At 36.4% G+C, this 22,673-nt stretch overlaps 1 protein-coding gene across 5 annotated transcripts in view; it reads left to right on the forward strand.

The window, feature by feature from the left end:
• Positions 1-22,673, forward strand: part of ATRNL1 (attractin like 1) — a 777,769-nt gene that overhangs the window by 289,508 nt on the left and 465,588 nt on the right. For all 5 annotated transcript variants that reach the window (XM_042908168.1, XM_042908169.1, XM_042908170.1 and 2 more), the window contains 2 exons: positions 18,347-18,425; positions 20,484-20,641. In XM_042908168.1, the coding sequence (XP_042764102.1) occupies positions 18,347-18,425; positions 20,484-20,641 (237 nt within the window). The remainder of the gene's footprint in view (positions 1-18,346; positions 18,426-20,483; positions 20,642-22,673) is intronic.

Here is a 22,673-nt window from a genome sequence, read left to right on the forward strand (position 1 = left end):
CTTCATAAGGTCCCAGTAATTCACTTTTGCTTTTAATTCCCTTGCCTTTGGGGATGTGCCGAGTAAGAGATTGCTACGGCTGAGGTCAGAGAGGTCTTTTCCTGCTTTCTCCTCTAAGGTTTTGATGGTTTCCTGTCTCACATTCAGGTCCTTTATCCATTTTGAGTTTATTTTTGTGAATGGTGTGAGAAAGTGGTCTAGTTTCAACCTTCTGCATGTTGCTGTCCAGTTCTCCCAGCACCATTTGTTAAAGAGACTGTCTTTTTTCCATTGGATGTTCTTTCCTGCTTTGTCAAAGATGAGTTGGCCATACGTTTGTGGGTCTAGTTCTGGGGTTTCTATTCTATTCCATTGGTCTATGTGTCTGTTTTTATGCCAATACCATGCTGTCTTGATGATGACAGCTTTGTAGTAGAGGCTAAAGTCTGGGATTGTGATGCCTCCTGCTTTGGTCTTCTTCTTCAAAATTACTTTGGCTATTCGGGGCCTTTTGTGGTTCCATATGAATTTTAGGATTGCTTGTTCTAGTTTCGAGAAGAATGCTGGTGCAATTTTGATTGGGATTGCATTGAATGTGTAGATAGCTTTGGGTAGTATTGACATTTTGACAATATTTATTCTTCCAATCCATGAGCACGGAATGTCTTTCCATTTCTTTATATCTTCTTCAATTACCTGCATAAGCTTTCTATAGTTTTCAGCATACAGATCTTTTACATCTTTGGTTAGATTTATTCCTAGGTATTTTATGCTTCTTGGTGCAATTGTGAATGGGATCAGTTTCTTCATTTGTCTTTCTGTTGCTTCATTGTTAGTGTATAAGAATGCAACTGATTTCTGCACATTGATTTTGTATCCTGCAACTTTGCTGAATTCATGTATCAGTTCTAGCAGACTTTTGGTGGAGTCTATCGGATTTTCCATGTATAATATCATGTCATCTGCAAAAAGCGAAAGCTTAACTTCATCTTTGCCAATTTTGATGCCTTTGATTTCCTTTTGTTGTCTGATTGCTGATGCTAGAACTTCCAGCACTATATTAAATAGCAGCGGTGACAGTGGGCATCCCTGTCGTGTTCCTGATCTCAGGGAAAAAGCTCTCAGTTTTTCCCCGTTGAGGATGATGTTAGCTGTGGGCTTTTCATAAATGGCCTTTATGAGCTTTAAGTATGTTCCTTCTATCCCGACTTTCTCAAGGGTTTTTATTAAGAAAGGGTGCTGGATTTTGTCAAAGGCCTTTTCTGCATCGATTGACAGGATCATATGGTTCTTCTCTTTTTTTTTGTTAATGTGATGTATCACGTTGATCGATTTGCGAATGTTGAACCAGCCCTGCATCCCAGGAATGAATCCCACTTGATCATGGTGAATAATTCTTTTTATATGCTGTTGAATTCGATTTGCTAGTATCTTATTAAGAATTTTTGCATCCATATTCATCAGGGATATTGGCCTGTAGTTCTCTTTTTTTACTGGGTCTCTGTCTGGTTTAGGAATCAAAGTAATACTGGCTTCATAGAATGAGTCTGGAAGTTTTCCTTCCCTTTCTATTTCTTGGAATAGCTTGAGAAGGATAGGTATTATCTCTGCTTTAAATGTCTGGTAGAACTCCCCTGGGAAGCCATCTGGTCCTGGACTCTTATTTGTTGGGAGATTTTTGATAACCGATTCAATTTCTTCGCTGGTTATGGGTCTGTTCAAGCTTTCTATTTCCTCCTGATTGAGTTTTGGAAGAGTGTGGGTATTTAGAAATTTGTCCATTTCTTCCAGGTTGTCCAATTTGCTGGCATATAATTTTTCATAGTATTCCCTGATAATTGTTTGTATCTCTGAGGGATTGGTTGTAATCATTCCATTTTCATTCATGATTTTATCTATTTGGGTCATCTCCCTTTTCTTTTTGAGAAGCCTGGCTAGAGGTTTGTCAATTTTGTTTATTTTTTCAAAAAACCAACTCTTGGTTTCGTTGATCTGCTCTACAGTTTTTTTAGATTCTATATTGTTTATTTCTGCTCTGATCTTTATGATTTCTCTTCTTCTGCTGGGTTTAGGCTGCCTTTGCTGTTCTGCTTCTATTTCCTTTAGGTGTGCTGTTAGATTTTGTATTTGGGATTTTTCTTGTTTCTTGAGATAGGCCTGGATTGCAATGTATTTTCCTCTCAGGACTGCCTTCGCTGCATCCCAAAGCGTTTGGATTGTTGTATTTTCATTTTCGTTTGTTTCCATATATGTTTTAATTTCTTCTCTAATTGCCTGGTTGACCCACTCATTCGTTAGTAGGGTGTTCTTTAATCTCCATGCTTTTGGAGGTTTTCCAGACTTTTTCCTGTGGTTGATTTCAAGCTTCATAGCATTGTGGTCTGAAAGTATGCATGGTATAATTTCAATTCTTGTAAACTTATGAAGGGCTGTTTTGTGACCCAGTATATGATCTATCTTGGAGAATGTTCCATGTGCACTCGAGAAGAAAGTATATTCTGTTGCTTTGGGATGCAGAGTTCTAAATATATCTGTCAAGTCCATCTGATCCAATGTATCATTCAGGGCCCTTGTTTCTTTATTGACTGTGTGTCTAGATGATCTATCCATTTCTGTAAGTGGGGTGTTAAAGTCCCCTGCAATGACCACATTCTTATCAATAAGGTTGCTTATGTTTATGAGTAATTGTTTTATATATCTGGGGGCTCGGGTATTTGGTGCATAGACATTTATAATAGTTAGCTCTTCCTGGTGGATAGACCCTGTGATTATTATATAATGCCCTTCTTCATCTCTTGTTACAGCCTTTAATTTAAAGTCTAGTTTGTCTGATATAAGTATGGCTACTCCAGCTTTCTTTTGGCTTCCAGGAGCATGATAAATAGTTCTCCATCCCCTCACTCTCAATCTAAAGGTGTCCTCAGATCTAAAATGAGTCTCTTGTAGACAGCAAATAGATGGGTCTTGTTTTTTTATCCATTCTGATACCCTATGTCTTTTAGTTGGCGCATTTAATCCATTTACATTCAGTGTTATTATAGAAAGATACGGGTTTAGAGTCATTGTGATGTCTGTATGTTTTATGCTTGTAGTGATGTCTCTGGTACTTTGTCTCACAGGATCCCCCTTAGGATCTCTTGTAGGGCTGGTTTCGTGGTGACAAATTCCTTCAGTTTTTGTTTGTTTGGGAAGACCTTTATCTCTCCTTCTATTCTAAATGACAGACTTGCTGGATAAAGGATTCTCGGCTGCATATTTTTTCTGTTTAGCACACTGTAGATATCGTGCCAAGCCTTTCTGGCCTGCCAAGTTTCAAAGGAGAGATCAGTCACGAGTCTTATAGGTCTCCCTTTATATGTGAGGGCACGTTTATCCCTTGCTGCTTTCAGAATTTTCTCTTTATCCTTGTATTTTGCCAGTTTCACTATGATATGTCGTGCAGAAGATCGATTCAAGTTACGTCTGAAGGGAGTTCTCTGTGCCTCTTGGATTTCAATGCCTTTTTCCTTCCCCAGTTCAGGGAAGTTCTCAGCTATAATTTGTTCAAGTACCCCTTCAGCACCCTTCCCTCTCTCTTCCTCCTCTGGGATCCCAATTATGCGTATATTATTTTTTTTTAGTGTATCACTTAGTTCTCTAATTTTCCCCTCATACTCCTGGATTTTTTTATCTCTCTTTCTCTCAGCTTCCTCTTTTTCCATAACTTTATCTTCTAGTTCACCTATTCTCTCCTCTGCCTCTTCAAGCCGAGCCATCGTGGATTCCATTTTGTTTTGCAATTCGTTTAAAGCGTTTTTCAACTCCTCGTGACTGTTCCTTAGTCCCTCGATCTTTGTGGCAAGAGATTCTCTGCTGTCCTGTATACTGTTTTCAAGCCCAGCGATTAATTTTATGACTATTATTCTAAATTCACTTTCTGTTATATTATTTAAATCCTTTTTGATCAGTTCATTAGCTGTTGTTATTTCCTGGAGATTCTTCTGAGGGGAATTCTTCCGTTTGGTCATTTTGGAGAGTCCCTGGCGTGGTGAGGACCTGCAGTGCACTTCCCCTGTGCTGTGGTGTATAACTGGAGTTAGTGGGCGGGGCCGCAGTCCGACCGATGTCTGCCCCCAGCCCACTGCTGGGGCCACAGTCAGACTGGTGTGTGCCTTCTCTTCCCCTCTCCTAGGGGCGGGATTCACTGTGGGGTGGCGTGTCCCGTCTGGGCTACTTGCACACTGCCAGGCTTGTGTTGCTGGGGATCTGGCGTATTAGCTGGGGTGGGTAGGCAAGGTGCACGGGGGCTGGAGGGGCAGGCTTAGCTCACTTCTCCTTAGGTGATCCGCTTCAGGAGGAGCCCTGTGGCAGCGGGAGGGAGTCAGATCCGCTGCCGGAGGTTTGGCTCCGCAGAAGCACAGAGTTGGGTGTTTGCGCAGAGCGAGCAAGTTCCCTGGCAGGAACTGGTTCCCTTTGGGATTTTGGCTGGGGGATGGGCGGGGGAGATGGCGCTGGCGCCTTTGTTCCCCGCCAAGCTGAGCTCTGCCGTCCGGGGGCTCAGCAGCTCTCCCTCCCTTTGTCCTCCAGCCTTCCCGCTTTCCGAGCAGAGCTGTTAACTTATGACCTCCCAGACGCTAAGTCGCGCTTGCTGTCGGAACACAGTCTGTCCGGCCCCTCCGCTTTTGCCAGCCAGACTCGGGGGCTCTGCTTGGCCGGCGAGCCGCCCCTCCGCCCCGGCTCCCTCCCGCCAGTCCGTGGAGCGCGCACCGCCTCGCCGCCCTTCCTACCCTCTTCCGTGGGCCTCTAGTCTGCGCTTGGCTCCGGAGACTCCGTTCTGCTAATCCTCTGGCGGTTTTCTGGGTTCTTTAGGCAGGTGTAGGTGGAATCTAAGTGATCGGCAGGACGCGCTGTGAGCCCCGCGTCCTCCTACGCCGCCATCTTCCGGAACCCTCACCCTCTCCTAAAAGTTTTTAAGAGTTCACATACAGTAATGTAAACTATAGATGCTATGTTGTACAATAGAACTTATTCTTCTTGCATAACTGAAACTTTCATCTGTTGAATAGTAATTCCTTATTCCCCACCCACCCTTCCACCCCACCTCAGGCAATCACCAGTCTCTTCTCTGTATCTCTAAGATCAGGGTTTGGTTTTGTTTTGTTTAGATCACACATATAAGTGAGATCTTATGGTATTTGTCTTTCTCTGACTTATTTAATCTAGCATAATACCCCCCAGGTCCATTCATGATGCAAATAGCAAAATATTTTTTATTGCAAAATACTATTCCCTTGTGTATTTATACCACAACTTTTTTGTCCATTCATCCATTGATGGACACTTATATACATTCCATAAATAGGGTATTATAAATCATACTGCAGTGAAGATGGGGTACTTTTTTTGTTTTTCTTTTTTTTTAATTTCCTTTAGATAAATTTTTGTTTTCTTTTTAGATAAATACTCAAAAGTGGAATTGATGGATCATATGGTAGTTTTATTTTTAATTTTTTCAGGAACTTCCATATTCTTTTCCATAGTGTCTGCACTAATTTACATTTCCACCAACAGTGCACAAGAGTCTCCTTTTTGCCACAACCTTGCCAACACTTGTTATTTCTTGTCTTCTTGGTGATAGTCATTTGAACCAGTGTGAAATGATATCTCATTATGGTTTTGATTAGCATTTCTGTGATAAATAGTGATGTTGGGCAGCCTTCTGTGGTCGTCAGTATGTCTTCATTAGAATAAGTCACAGGAATCAAAGGTACAACAGAGGGAATACAGTCAGTGACATTGTAATAATGTTGTATGGTGACAGATGGTAGCCGCACTTGTGGTTAGCATAGAGATGTTGAAACAGTATATGCACGTTTATACACAGACACTAATGTAACATTGTTTGTCAGCTATACCCAAAAAATTTTTTTTTGAAGTCTATTCAGTTCCTGTGTCCATTTTCATTTTTATTTAAATTCCAATTAGTTAACATACAGTGTAATGTTAGTTTCAGACTTGAATTTAGCAATTCATCACTTAAATAGAACGCCCAGTGCTCATGACAATAAGTGCCCTCTTTAATACCCACCACCATTTAAGCCATCCCCCTACCCACCTCCCCTACAGCAACCCTCAGATTGTTCTCCATAATTAAGAGTCTGTTTTCCGGTTTGCCTCTCTCTCTTCCCCCCCCTATGTTTATCTGTTTTGTTTTTTAAATTCCACATGAGTGAAATCATATGGTGTTTGTTTTTCTCTGAGTTATTTTATTTTGCATAATACACTATAGCTCCAACCATGTTGTTGCAAATGGCAAGGTTTCATTCTTTTTGATGACTGAGTGATATTTCATTGTATAGGTATACCACATCTACCTTATCCCTTCATCAGTCAGTGGACATCTAGGCTCTTTCCATACTTTGGCTATTGTTGATAATGCTGCTGTAAACATCAGGGTTCATGTATCTCTTTGAATCGGAATTTTTGTATCCTTTTGGTGAATACCTAGTAGTGCAATTGCGCGATCATAAGGTAGTTCTATTTTTAACTTTTTGAGAAACCTCCATCCTGTTTTCCAGAGTGGCTGTATCAGTTTGAATTCCTACCAAGATTGTAAGAGTTCCCCTTTCTCTGGAGCCTCACAAACCTCTGTTCTTTCCCGTGTTGTTAATTTTAGCCGTCTGACAGGTGTGAGGAGGTATCTCATCATGGTTTGGACTTGTATTTCCCTAATGGTGAATGATGCTGAGCATTTTTTCGGGTGTCTGTTGGTCATCTATGTCTTCTTTGGAAAAATGTCTATTCATTTCTTCTGCCTGTTTTTTTAACTGGATTATTAATTTTGGAGTGTTGACTTTGATAAGTTCTTTATAAGTTTTGGATTCTAATCCTTTATCAGATGTGTCATTTGCAAATATCTTCTCCCATTGCAGTAGGTTGCCTTTTAGTTTTGTTGATTCTTTCCTTTGCTGTGCAGAAGCTTGTTATCTTGATGAAGTCCCAATAGTTTATTTTTGCTTTTGTTTCCCTTTGGTAAGGAGACGTATCTAGTAAAAGTTGCTAGTGCTGATGTCAAAGAGAATACTTCCTGTGCTCTCCTCTAGGATTGTGATAGTTCCCTGTCTCAGATTTAGGTCTTTTATCCATTTTGAACTTATTTTTGTATATGGTGTAGAAAAGTGGTCCAATTTTGTTCTTCTGCATGTGGCTATCCTATCCAGTTTTCCCTTCACCATTTGCTGAAGAGACTTTTTTCCACTGGATAATCTTTCCTGCTTTGCGAAGAATAGTTGACCATATAAATGTGAGTTCATTTCTGAGTTTTCTATTTTGTTTCATTTATCTGTGTTTCTGTTTTTGTGCCAGTACCATACTGTCTTGATGATTACAGCTTTGTAATATAACTTGAAGTGTGGAATTGTGGCCTCCAGCTTTGCTTTGCTTTTTCAAAATTTTTAGGGGTCTTTGTGGTTCCATACACATTTTAGGATTGTTTGTTCTAGTCCTGTGAAAAACGCTGGTGGCATTTTGATAAGGATTGCATTAAATGTGTATACTGGTTTGGGTAGTATAGACGTTTCAACGACAATTGTTCTTCTAATCCATCAGCATGGAGCGTTTCTCCATTTCTTTGTGTCATCTTTAGTTTCTTTCATAAGTGTTCTATAGTTTTTGGAGTACAAACCTTTTACTTCTTTGCTTAGGTTTATTCCTAGGTATTTTATGGTTTTGGTGCATTTGTAAATGGGATCAATTCCTTGATTTCTCTTTCTGCTTGCTTCCTTATTGATGTATAGAAATACAACAGATTTCTGTATATTGATTTTGTATCCTGCAACTTTACTGAATTTATTTATCAGTTCTAGCAATTTTTTTTGGTGGAATCTTGAAGGCTTTCTATGTACAGTATCATGTCATCTGCAAGTTGTGAGTTTTACTTCTTCCTTGCTGATTTGGGTGACTTTTATTTCTTTGTTGTCTGATTGCTGTGGCTAGGACTTCGAGTTCTTTGTTAAAAAAGAGTGGTGAGATGTACCTATGTCTTGTTCCCGACTGTAGAGGAAAAGGCCTGTTTTTCTCCATTGAGGAGGATATTAGCTATGGATTTTTCATATGTAACCTTTATTATGTTGAGGTATATTCCATTTAAACATACTTTTTGAGGGCTTTTTATAATGAATGGATATTGTACTTTGTCAAATGTTTTTTTCTGCATCTATTGAAATAATCATATGATTTTTATCCTTTGCATTATTAATGTCTTGTATCACATTGATTGATTTGCAAATATTCAACCACCCTTGAAACCCAGGAGTAAATCCCATGTGATCATGGTGAATGATTGTTTGAATGTATTGTTGGATTCAGTTTTCTAGTATTTTATTGAGACTTTTTACATCTCTGTTCATTAGAGATATTGGCCTGTTGTTCTCTCTTTTGTCTTTATCTGGTTTTGGTATCAGGGTAATGCTGGCCTCATAAAACGAATTTGGAAGGTTTTCCTCCTTTTCTATTTTTTGGAATATTTTGTGAAGAGTAGGTATTAACTCTTTTAAGTGTTTAGTAGACTTCACCATCTGTTCTTGGACTTTTATTTGATGGGAGGTATTTGATTACTGACTTAGCTTCTTTGCTGATTGTTGGTCTCTTCACATTTTCTATTCCTTTCTGTTTGAGTTTTGATAGTTTATATGTTTCTGGATTTTATCAGTTTCTTCTAGTTTGTCCAATTTGTTTTTCATATTATTATCTTATAATTGTTTGAATTTCTGTGGTGTTGGTTGTTATTTCTCTTCTCTCATTTGTGATTTATTTATTTGGGTTTTTTTTCTCTTTTCTTTTTGATATATCTCACTAGGGATTTACCAATTTTATTAATTCTTTCAAAGAACCAGCTCCTAGTTTCATGGATATGTTCTATTGGTTTTTAGTTTCTATATCATTTATTTCTGCTCTAATCTTTATTATTTCCCTTCTGCTGCTGCTTCACCTTCATTTGTGCCTTTTCTGCCTCCTTTAGGTATAAGATTAGGTTTTTTATTTGAGATTTTACTTTCTCCTTGAGGTAGGCCTGTATTGCTATAAGCTTACCTCTTAGGACCACTTTTGCTGCATTCCAAAGGTTTTAGACCATTCTGTTTTCATTTTCATTTGTTTCCATGTATTTTAAAATTTCTCCTTTGATTTCTTCTTTGACCCATTCATTGTTTGGTAGCATGTTGTTTAATCTCCATGTATTTGTGCTTTTTTCAATTTTTTTCTTAGGGTTGACTTCTAGCTTCATAGCATTATGTTCAGGAAAGATACATGGTATGATTTCAGTCTTTTTATATTTGTTGAGGCCTGTTTTGTGACCTAGTATGTGATCTATTCTGGAGAATGTTCCATGTGCACTCGAAAAGAATGTATGTTTTGTTATTTTATGATGGAATGTTCTGTTTTGTGTGTCATTCGAAGCCATTTTTTCCTTGTTGATTTTCTGTTTAGATGATTTGTCCATTGGTATAAGTGGGGTGTTAAAGTCCTATAATATTATTGTATTATTATATATTATTTCCTTTAGATTTGTTATTAATAGTTTTTTTAATATTTGGGTGCTTTCATGTTGGGTGCATAAATATTTAAAGTTGTTATATTTTCTTGTTGGATTCTCCTCTTTATGGTTGTATGGTGTCCTTCATTGTCTCTTGTTACAGTCTTTGTTGTAATGTCTAGTTTGTCCAATATAAGTATTGCTACTCTGGCTTTCCTTTGACACCTTCTTCCGTGATAAATGTTTCTCCAACCCCTCACCTTAAATCTGCATGTGTCTTTAGGTCTAAAATTAGTCCCCTCTAGGCAGCAGAATGAATAAAAAAATAATATCCATCAATATCTTTTCCATTTACATTCAAAATGATTATTGACAGAAATGTATTTATTGCAATTTTATTACTTTTTTTGTTGTTATTTCTGGAGATTTTCTCTAACTCTTTCTTGTCTTTGTCACTTTTGGTCTTTCCTTTCCATTCATAGAGGCCCCTTTAATATTTATTGCAGGGCTTGTTTAGTGGTTACTAACTCCTTTAGTTTTCATCTTGGAAACTCCTTATCTTTTCTTCTCTTTTAAGTGAAAGCCTTACGACCTAGAGAATTCTTGCCTGTAGATTTCTCCCATTCAGCACTTTGAACATATCATGCCACTCCCTTCTGTCTTGCCAAGTTTCTGTTGAGAAATTTCCAGCCAGCCTTATGGATCTTCCCTTCTAAGTTAAGGACATCTTTTGTCTTGCTGCTGTTAAGATTTTTATTTATCACTATATTTTGTAAAATTAATTACAGTATGTCTTGTATGTCTTGTACGGCCTGCTTTTGTTGATTTTTATGGAAGTTCTCTGTGCTTCCTGGATCTGGATGTCTGTTTCCTTCCTCAGATTAGGGAAGTTTGAGCAATTATTTATTCAAGTAATTTTTCTGCCCCCCTTTTCTCTCTCTTCTTGTTTTGGGACTTATGTAACACTAATGTTAATATGTTTGATGCAGTCACTGAGTTCCTTAAGTCTACTTTCATGTTGCATACTTCTTTCTTTTGTTCAGCTTCATTTTCTAATATTTTGTCTTCTAGGTCACTGATCATTCTTCTGTTTCTTCCAATCTGCTATTCATTGCATCAAGCCTGTTACCAATCTCTCCATCTCAGATTGATTCTTTTTTTAACTCTTTTATCTCTGTGGTAAGGGTCTCACTAATATCTTCTATACTTTTCTCAATCCCAGTGAGTGTCCTTATGATTATTGCTTTAAAGTTTCCATCAAGCATGTTACTTATACCTGTTTCACTTGGATCTCTGCCTATGACCTTATCTTGTTTTTTCATTTGCGATGAATTCCTCCATCTTGGCCTTTTGTATAAGTCTCTGCCTTCTTCTCTGTGTTAGAAAAGAAACTTAGGTCTCTTCCTCCTTAAAGTAATGGCTTATGAATAACAGGTCATGTAGTGTCCAGAGTGTGAGGCTTCAGGAAGTTTTTCTGATGTGTGCTGAATGTCCTCTGCTATTGTGTTTTGGCTGTTATATCCTTTAGGCCAGTTGTTTTTGTAGAGGCTCTTGTTGCCTGCTGTGGAAAGTATTTGGTCCCTGGTCTGAATGTGGCAAGTTTTAGCTAGGTGAAAAGAGACCTGACACCATCTCCACCAGAACTGAGGCCCTGCAGAACTCTAATCGGGAGACGTGGTGTGGGTAGGGGGTTTGTGCTGGTCTTCGAGAAGGGGCCTGCTTCACTGGGACTGAGGCAAGCTTGACTGAGAAGGTCAGTCCTGTCAGAGTGCAGGGGTGTGGGACTTGGTATAAGCAAGTTAGACAGCCAGTGTGGGTGCTTCCCTCAGGTTGCTCTGTGATTCTACTGAGGGGCAATGAAGGAAATGGCCAGTTCCTTTGTTCCTGGAGAAGTGTCTCCATAAACACTGCCTGTTAGAGATGAGATCCATGAAGACAGAATAATCCTCCTGCTGTATTCCCCAGGTGTTCTTCAGATCACTGTTTCTATGCTGACTTTCCCTGGATTGTTTGCCTGCTTTCTTTCAAGGAGCAGCCAAGTGGCCTTTGGGCCCATCCCCACCAAGCCCAGTGACCTTTAAAACTCTAGACTTTAAGCCCCAGTAGTTGCAAGAACTCATGAAATTCAGCCTCTCTCATTTTCCAAGGCAATAGCTTTGTAGAAATGTTCTCCTTGTGTGTTCTCCTGCATGCTCCTCTCTCTCTCTCACTCTTCTCCATGACCACAGCTTCCTCCCCTCTATAGCACCTGCTATCCCTTTCTCCCCTAAACCACATCTCCACACTTCCTACTTTCTTTGATATGACCTCTTCTCTCCCTTTAGTTGGGACGTTTGTTATGTCAGTCTTCAGGTTGATTTCTGGGGTATTTATGATGATTTGATAGTTATCTAGTTGTGTTCGTGGGAAGAAACAAGCTTAGGGTCCTCCTACTCTGACATCATTTTCCTACATAGTCTCTTTAATCTACTTTGAGTTGTTTTCTGTATATGGTGTAAGATAAGTGCTCTAGACTGAATGTTTGTGTCCCACCCCCCCGCCTCCAGCCCCCAAATCATGTGTTAAATCCTAATGCTCAATGTAATGCTATTTAGAAATGAGACATGTGGGAGGTAACTAGGTCACGAGGGTGGAGCCCTCATAAATGGGATTGGTACCCTCACAAAAGAGGCCCTAAAGAGTTCCCTCACCTCCTTTTGCCATGTGAGGGCACAGTGAGAAGAGGGTTGTCTATGTACTATGAAGTTGGCCTCAACAGACACCAACTTTTCCAGCACCTTTATCTTGGGATTCCCAGCCTCCACTTGTGTGAGAAATATAATTCTTCTGTCTGTAGTCACTGCCCATGTGCTAGTCTGTGGTATTTTTGTTATCACAGCCCTAGTGCACTAAGATAGTTAGGATACAATTTCATTCTCTCTATGGGGATATCCAGTTTTCCCAACACCATTTGTTGAAGAGACTGTCCTTTTCTTCATTGTATATTTTTGGCATCCTCATTGACGATTACTTTACCATGTATGTGTGGGTGTATTTCTGGGCTTTCTATTTATTATGTTGGACCATATGTCTGTTTTTATGCCAGTACCCTATTTTTAATTACCATAGCTTTCTAATATATTTTGAAATCAGGATACTTAATGCTTACAGTTTTGTTCTTCTTTCTCAGGACTGTTTTAGCTTTGGGGGTCTTTTATGATTCTATATAAATTTATTTTTTTAATTGTTTTTATTTTTATTTATTTTTTATTTTTAAATGTACATCCAGGTAGTTAGCATATAGGGAGTAGATTCCACTGATTCATCCCCTATGTATAATATCCAGTGCTCATCCCAACAAGTATCTTGCTTAATGCCCCTTACCCATTTAAGCCCATCTCCCCCCACCCACAACCTCTCCAGCAACCCTCAGGTCTCTATATTTAAGTGAATGTCTTATGTTTTGTCCCCTACCTGTTTTTATATTACTTTTGCTTCCCTTCCCTTATGTTCACCTGCTTTGTATCTTAAATTACACATATGAGTGAAATCATATGATATGTGTCTTTCTCTGATTTCGCTTTGCATAGTAACCTCTAGTTCTATCCACGTACTTGCAAATGGCAAGGTTTTGTTCTTTTTGATTGCCATGTAATACCCCATTATATATATATATATATATATATATATATATATATATATATAATGTTTACACACACATTTGTGTATATGTATATACACACACACACACACACTACATTTTGATTTCTTTTTTTGATCCATTAGTTCAGAAATGTTTTATTTAATTTCTACATGTTTTTGAACTACCAATTTTTCTCCTGCTATTGATTCCTAGTTTAATTCCCTTGTGGTCAGAAAAGATAATTGATACATTTTCAGTCATCTTAGATTTGTTAAGAGTTTTTTTGTGACCTAACGTGATATATTTTGGAGACTATCCCATGTATACATGAACAGAATATGTATTCCGCTGCTCTTTGTGGAATTATATTTCTGTCTCTGTTAAGTACATGTTCTGAGTGTTGTTTGACTCCACTTTCTCCTTACTGATTTTCTCTTTCTACCCACTGTTGAAAGGATGTTATTGGAGCCTCTTACTATTATTCTGTTCCATCTGTTGTCCCCTTAAGTTGTATCTATGTTCGTTTCTATATTTAGGTGCTATCATAGTGGGTATGTGTGTGTGTGTGTGTGTGTGTGTGTATATAATTTATTATAGTTATACCTTTCTGATGAATTGACCCATTTATCATTATACAGTGTCCTTGTTTGTCTCTTGCTAAAGTTTTTTACTTATAGTCTGTTTTGTCTTATATAAGTATAGCTAACTCTTCCCTCTCTTGTTTCTTATTTGCATGGAATATCCTTTCCCATCCCCTCACTTTTAGTCCGTAAGTGTCTATAAATCTTAAATGAGTCTCTTTTAGACAGCATAGTGTTGGGTATTGTTTTTTTTAATCCACCTGTCTACTTTATATCTTTTGATTGGGGAGGTTAATAGATTTATGTTTAAAGTAATTATTGATAGGAGAGGACTTACTATTTCCATTTTGTTAATTGTTGTCTGTCTTATAGTTAGTGTGTGTGTGTGTGTGTGTGTGTGTGTGTGTGTGTTGTTGTTGTTCCTTTTTTCACTCTTGAAGGCTTTGTTTTTTATTGTTTTTTTTTTTTGTAGTGATATGCTTTGTATGCTTTGATTTCTTGCTCCTTTTCTTTTGTGCATCTTATGTATGCATTTTCTTTGTAGTTATCATGAATTTTACATATAGTTATAACTGTTTTAGGGCAGCTGGGTGGCTCAGTCGGATAGGCATCCGACTTCAGCTCAGGTCATGATCTCGTTGGTCATAAGTGTAAGCCCCATGTTGGGCTCTGTGCTGACAGCTCAGATCCTGGAGCCTGCTTCAGATTCTGTGTGTCTTTCTCTCTGCTCCTCCCCCACTCATACTCTGTCTCTGTCTCTCTTTCTCTTTCTCCCTCTCTCAAATATGAAAAAATAAAACCTAAAAAACAAATAAATAAATAAAAACAGTGTTTTAAGCTGATGAAACTTAACTTCAACCACATGCCAAAACTCTATACTCTTAACCTGTCTATCCCCTCTCTCCACTCTGTTATTGATCTTATAACAATTAACATTTTTTTATAAATCAGATCTAGTTATGATGAGCTCCCTCAATTTCTGTTTCTCTAGGAAAGTCTTCATGTCTCAAGTTTTTTTAAGGACAGTGTTACCAGGAATAGTATTCCTCTTTGGTACATTTTTTCTTTCAAAACTTTTAATAGGGCTTCTTTGTATATGATAAGTAACTTTACTCTTTCTTGCTTTCAAAATCCTGTCTTTGACTTTTAACAATTTTATTTGATTTCTTTATGTTCATCTTCCTTTTGTTTTCTTCAGCTTCATGAATCTAGATGTTTGTACTTCTTAGATTTGGGACATTTTAGGCCATTATTTCTTTAAATAAATAAATTTCTGCCCCTTTCTTTCTCTTCTCTAAGATCTATATTGTATATATATAATATATATTAGTTATATATGTTATATATATATATATATATATATATATATATATATATATATATATATAATTTTTTTCCTTGATTGTATTCCATAAGTCCATTAGGCTTTCTTCACTCTTTTTCTTTCTGTTTTCTTTTTGTTCCTTTGGCTAGTTAACTTCAGATGATTTGAGTTCATGGATTCTTTCTTCTACTTGGTCAAGTTTGTCATTAAAACTATATATTGAATTTTTCAGTTAATTTATTGTATTCTTCTGCTCCAGAATTTCTGTGGTTCCTTTTTATAGTTCTGTCCCTGTCTGTTGCATTGACATTTTGTTCATATATTGTTTCCTTGGTTTCATTTAATTATCTTTCTTTGGTCTCTTATTCCTTCCTTATTACTTCTTTAATACAATTATTTTGAATCATTTGGCAGACAATTCTAGATCTCCATTTCTTTAGGGTCAGTTACTGGAGATTTATTTTGTTCCTTTGGTTATGTCATATTTCCCCCATACTTAATTTCCCTTGTAGCTTTGCACTGGTGTCTGTGTTTTTGAAGAAACAACTACTTTTCCCAGTCTTTATTGACTGGCTTCAAAGGGAAAGACCATCAGTTAGCCCAGCTAGAAGATACTGGGAGCATCAGAAACCTTTTCTGTGATTAATCATGTTCCACAACTTTTCCTTTTCTTCGAAGGGGAGTAGTCTTAGGGTTACACGCCTTCTCTCAGTTTCACAGAGCAATTCTGGCTCTAGTGAGCTGCCTGCCTTTTTCCCCTTGGGCAGTACACAGAAAATTCATGGTGTTGGATGCACATTCCATTCTCTTCCTTCCTGGAGGAGAAGTCTCAAGGTTGTGCACCTTCTCCTAATCTTGAGGAGCCATGCCAGCAGCAGTAAGCCACCCACTTACTTTCTTTATTTTTAGCTACTGTCAGATGTCCAAACTATGCTTGTTCTCTTAGTGCTCTGGGTGAGGTAAATCAGAAACAGATCCTTTAGGCAGTGCAATGAAAGGCCAGGGATGTTGGATATATGCTACATTCTCTCTCTTCCCTGTGGGAGAAGTCAAAGCCAAGGTGTTCTCTATAATGCTGAGTGCTGCCTTGGGGCAGAGGCTGAAATGGGTAAAGTGAAATTGTTCTTCTTACTGACTATAAGGTGGCTATTCTTCATTTTATATTAATCTTTGGTACTGGAACTTTTTAACTAGATTTTGATTCTTTCATAAAGTTATTTTGGCCCATACAACATTGTTAAATCAGTGTTTTTATGGAGGATAAGGGCTGTGACTTCCTATTTCACCATCTTACTAATGTCACTTTGTTTTGCTGTTTTTTAATTATATCTTAATCTATCTTTTAAGTCCATATCATATATTTTAATAGTTTTTTTTTAAATAGATGAAACCTCAAAATATATCTTGCCATTTGCTAGCTTCTCTAAAGTATTTTATTGGACTTGCCAACAAATAATATAATTTCTTAAATTTTTCTTTTACAGTAAAGTAGGGTGTCTTCTCAAAAAGTAGAACAGTTCATTTAATGTTATGCCTTATTCTTTAGATTTTAAGACGTGTCTATATTCTTTGGAATACATTTAACATTTTGACTTTTAAATAAGAATTTTAAAGTATAATGTTTTAAGTATAACCCTCTTTTTACTTATATTGTGTTTTTTTTAACCAAGACATTAGAAATGTCAGAAACCCCATTGTTCACTGTAATAAGAAAGATTTTATAAATGCACCGTAATCACCATTGACTTCTTTTTCATTGTAAAATATACATAAAATAAAATTTATAATTTTAATCATTTTTAGGTATACCATTCGGTGGCATTAAGTACAATTACAGTGTTGTGCAACCCATCACCACTATCTATCATCAATTTTTTTTCTATCATTCCAAACAGAATTTCTGTATCCATTAAGCAATAATTCCTCATTTCTTCCCTTGGCCACAGTCCCTTTATTCTACTTTCTGTCTCTGAATTTGTATATTCTAAGTACCTCACATGTACAACCATACAATATCTGTCCTTTTGTGTCTGGCTTATTTCACTTAGCCTAATATTTCCAAGGTTCAGCCATGTTGTAGTGTGCATCAGAATTTCATTTTTTACCATTGGCCTCTTGAATGTTTAATAGTGATTACAAACTTACGTACTTCTTTGAAGACATGAGAAATTTTATTATACTTGGAACATCTGGAATGTGAATACCATTTTTCCACAATATTATCCATAGTATCACATGTGTAGGTCCAGATTAGGCATAATTTTAGTTTGCTTCTCTCTTGACCATCCTCTCCTTTTTCAGTTTCCTGAAAATATCAACTGGTTTCAAATGTCACAGCTTTCTGTTTTATATCTACTGTCTTGTCTAGTTGAAGCCAATAGCTCAGACACATTTTCTTTGAAACTGTAGGATGCTAAACTAAGCATGAGAGTTGCCTCTAAGAATTCTTGTAATATCATTATACGTAATTTTATAAATATAATTCATAGTTAAAGATATACTCAACTTGGAACAGTTAGTGAAATTAATATGTGGTCAGGGCTTCCTACTTATCCTAAATAAAAGATAATAATAAATAGATGCCTTAATTATTGATTCATTTCCTACATTTTGACAACAGATTTAATTTAATCCATTTTTACCTGAGAGTTCTAGTTTATGTAATTTATGTTTTTTTGTTTTTTGTTTTTTTCACTACAAAAGGTGTGTATAAGGGACGCCTGGGTGGCTCAGCTGGTTGAGTGTCCGACCTTGGCTCAGGTCATGATCTCATGGCTCATGAGTTCTAGCCCCATGACAGGCTCTGTGCTGACAGCTCAGAGCCTGGAGCCTGTTTCAGATTTTGTGTCTCCCTCTCTCTCTGCTCCTACCCCACTCACACTCTGTCTCTCTCTCTTTCAAAAAGAAAATAAACAAAAAAGTGTAAAAAACCAATGTGTAGTAATACAATAAATACCTAACAAAAAGTTTTTCAATAAAACAACAATCTTACATTGGTGTAAAATTACTTTGGACTAATTAAAACCTGTACCGTTTACATATTAACTACAGGTAAGCAAGAGAATCAAAATACAAACAATGAATTACAGCTCCCCTGGCTTACAGACAGAAGGCTAGATTATAGTAGAGAAGATAAATGGAAACTTTAAACTACCTTTGAATTTATCACCTATATTTTTTCATTAAAATGGTGTAATTGACATCTACACTTGGTTGAATACTGACAAAATGTATCCAGTCTGTGAATTGTAGCATGGGCATAATTAAAACATAAAACGTTATTTAGTGTAGTTTGATTTTTGTAACCCTAATATTTTCTTTCTTGGTAGTCAAACAAAAATTTGGATATTTCGATTAATGCATCAAACAACTTTAATCTCAACATTACATGGTCAGTTGGTTCAACAGGTAAGAGAATTTTGTTGTCACATCTTTTACATTTGTTTGTATATGGAAGATGTTCTAACATGATCTTTTTTTTGTTAATTCAAAAAATTGAAATTAAAATATATATGTCATAATAATTGCGCTGGTTCAGGTACAAGTAATAAGTAGCATTATTAATAAAGTTTCATTATTTTAACTTTGTCCCTTGTTCAATTAAATTAGATGGGTAACAAATATTATACACCACTTACTTTTTTAAAAAGACATTGTTATGAATTGCTATGATTTTAATTCAGATAGAGTACTTCTTTAATGATTGGGACTGTGATTTCAGTTATTTGACTCACTATCATAAAGCTATAAATTTAATTATTAACCTTAATATTGATATAAGACAAATTCTGTGCATGTTGATAAATTAATAGGTTTTTATTCCTTTCAAACTTAGAAATATACCAACACCTTTGTCAGCTTTGGTGCTGAGAAAGGGTTAAAAAAACCCTCTCCTTAATATGTCTTCTGTAATAAGTTTTAGAACTTGAAAATTTAGACTTTTAAAAAATAGAACCAAGATGAAATACAAACTGTCTGTTGGATTATGAAAAAGTATGCTCACTTTTTTTTGTATTTACATACTAAGAAATTCTATTGATTTTTATTTTCTGTATCAAAGCTATACTGTTGCACAATGTGTTGGAATCCTCTTTAAAGAAAACATGTGGATTCTGGGGTGCCCGGGTGTCCAGACAGTTGGGCATTCAGCTCTTGGGCTCTTGATCTCAGGGTCGTGAGTTCTAGCCCCATACTATGGCTCCACACTGTGCACGGAGCCTACTAAAAACAGAAAGAAAGAAAATATATGTATTCTTAGGTCATTATGCTCTTTTAATATGTAGAATCATGGAGACATAGAATTCAAGAGTGAGATAGTCTTTGCAATTCTAGAACCTATATTACATGTGTTAAAAAAATGAGAAGTTTGGGCAAATATATACACATTTTGCTACAATGGTGTCCACCTTATAGTAAAATCTTGGGACTGTGAGCTTCATTAATTAAGAATTCATGAAAACTTGGATTACTAATTTGAAAATTACTTTGGCATAATAAACTGACTCCAGAAGTGTTCTAAAATCTGTCAACAAAAATATACAAACCTCTACAATTAGATTAGAATGATGATTTTATCATGCAAGAAATTACTTGTAACTTTCAGATTCCCAAAACCAAATCTCGGAAATTTTGATTTATCAGATTGGGAGATGGGTTCATGAAACCTGCTTTTTAAAACAGCAACCCAGGTGCTTTTGGAATAGGTGATGAGTTAGAAATTAATTCAGTTGCCCAGTATACTAATTCTAAATATTTTTACCGTTTGTTAAAGTAGAGGGCTTGGTAAGATTGTTGGAAATGCTTTGTTCCATTTGGTTAATTTCAGTAAATATTTGTTGAGTATGCAATATGTGTTTAACTAATTTGAACATTTATCGCATGTTTTAAATTATAGCCTCGTTTCAATTTATTCAAAGTAGTGATGGTTCAATTTGTGGTTAAGACAAATAAATTGATTTCTTTTCTATGTTTTAATTGGATTGAGACATGTGAAATATGTCCTGATTTGTTTTGAGAGGCTCTGTGGAGTTGTGAATAGAAAGAATTCAGGGTCTGGGGCTAATGGATACGTGAGTTCCAAAGAGAAATTTACCAATTCAGTAGCTAGAAAATTAAGGCAAGTGTTTTAATCTTTCTGAGGCTCAGGTTTAAATTTGAAAAAAGAGATGGAATACCTTGGGGGTAAAATTGTTATCAGAGAAGAATAGAAAGTTTCTTCACCAGTGCCTAGTCCATAGCACTTACTTAATCAGTGGTATCATTTAAAAAATAATTTTATACTGTTTCCATTACATTTATGATTAATCTTATTTCTCCTTTGTCACTGTAAATACTAAAGAAGTTTATTTTGATAATTGTTTTTATAAGTGTAGTTATAAAAATTAAGTAAATATCTATTTTTAAGTTAAAATATCCTTTTTTCCTAATATGAAAAGTTACAGTTTGTTTTTATTATTTACATTTTAGCTGGAACAATATCTGGGGAGGAGACTCCTATAGTGTCCAAGACTAATATAAAGGAATACAGAGATAGTTTTTCCTATGAAAAATTTAACTTCAGAAGCAATCCTAACATTACATTCTATGTGTATGTCAGCAACTTTTCCTGGCCTATTAAAATACAGGTAAGTGTTAATAGTATTTAACATAATGACCATTGAATTTTTTTTTTTTTTACAAAAACAGTGCTACTTTTGTTCAAAGTAATGATATAGATAAGATTTTTATTTCTCGAAAAACATGAAAAATGTATGTACCCTTGATAAAAAAGGGTACGTTGAATGTTTATAAAAATAATTCATACTTATGATATTGAATCAATCGGTGTACAAATTTTTCAGTGAAATCATATTCTACAAATGCATCAAGGGTCGCCTCGGTGGCTCAGTCGGTTAAGCGTCCGACTTCAGCTCGAGTCATGATCTAACGGGTTCATGGGTTCAAGCCCTGTGTGGTGCTCTGTGCTGACAACTCAGAGCCTGGAGCCTGCTTCGGACTCTGTGTCTCCCTCTGTCTCTGCCCCTCCCCCCTCACGCTCTTTTCTGTCTCTCTCATAAATGAATAAACATTTAAAAAAATGCATCAAAACTTGAAATAATTAGATTGGGTTTTTTGATTAAGTGTGTATTTCACCTGAGGGTTAGATACTCTCTTCCTACAACTCTACTTAAAATTATTTGCTGTGTTTAGAATCTCATTTTTGCTTTATTATATACTGAACATTATTTAAACTTTCATTAAAAATTTAAGGTAAGCAACTTAACAGTTCTTTAAGATTCACTGCCTCTCACTATTGATTTCTTAATGCTATATATGTACATATTTCTTTCTATCTTTTTATCTTTCACTTTGTATATTTCAGTTTTTATTGTGGTTAGTGATAGGCTGCAAAAGGCTTTAGATTTATTGCTAGGAAAACATTTAGGAAGTTCTTTCTGTCTTGAAATATTCAGGGTTTGTGCTCTTAATTTATGCTTTTATGAAAGAAAAGCCTGTATGTTGTAATGTTGGAATTTGTTCGTATACTCATTCTTTTATGATTGGTTATTTGATTAGATGGAATTCAGATTATTTTTTGGAATATCTCATACATATCAAGCTCTGTGCTAGGTTATTATGTTTTAAAATCTTTTAAAATTTACATGGTGTACCTGGGTAACTCAGTTGGTTAAGTGTCCAACTCCTGATTTCAGCTCAGGTCATGATTTCATGGTGGTGAGATCGAGCCCCATGTCAGGCTCTGTGCTGGGCGTGGAACCTGCTTAAGATTCTCTCTCTCCCTCTCCCTCTGTCCCTCCCCTGTTCACATACATGCACACATCCACACATATTCTTCTCTCAAAAAAAATTATAGATTATTCTTTCCCCTTTTATATTAATGACAGTTTATGATCTGTGACTGAAAATGTTTGTACGGGTTTTAGTTTTAGGTTTCAAGTTTTTATTCAAATTCTAGTTAGTTGATATACAGTATAATATTGGCTTCAGGAGTAGAATCTAGTGATTCGTCACGAGTGCCCTCCTTAATACCCATCACTCATGTAGCCCACCCACCTCCCTCCATCAACCCTCAGTTCTGTATAGTTAAGAGTCTGTTTTATGGTCTGCCTCTCTCTTTCTTCTCCCCCACCCATGTACATCTTTTCATCTATTATATTCCACATGAGTGAAATAATATGGTATTTATCTTTTCTCTGACTGACTGACTTTGCTTAGCATAATACACTCTAGCGCCATCCATGTTGTTGCAAATAGCAAAATTTCTTTCATTTTGATGGTTGAGTAATATTCCTGTGTGTGTGTGTGTGTGTGTGTGTGTGTGTGTGTGTGTGTGTGTGTACGTACATACATGCATATATACTACATCTTATTTATCCATTCATCAGTTGATGGACATTTGGGCTCTTTCCATACTTTGGCTATTATTGAAAATGCTGCTATAAACATCAGAGTACATGTGTCCCTTTGAATCGGTACTTTTGTATCCTTTTGATAAATACCAGTAGTGAATTGATGTATCATAGGGCAGTTCTATTTTTAACTATTTGAGGAGCCTCCATATTGTTCTCCAGATTGGCTGCATTAGTTTGCATTCCCACCAACAGTGTTAATGGGTTCCCCCTTTCTCTGCATCCTAACCAACATTTGTTGTTTCCT

The sequence above is a fragment of the Panthera leo genome, chromosome D2 (genome assembly GCF_018350215.1).
Source record: "Panthera leo isolate Ple1 chromosome D2, P.leo_Ple1_pat1.1, whole genome shotgun sequence".
NCBI lineage: Eukaryota > Metazoa > Chordata > Mammalia > Carnivora > Felidae > Panthera > Panthera leo.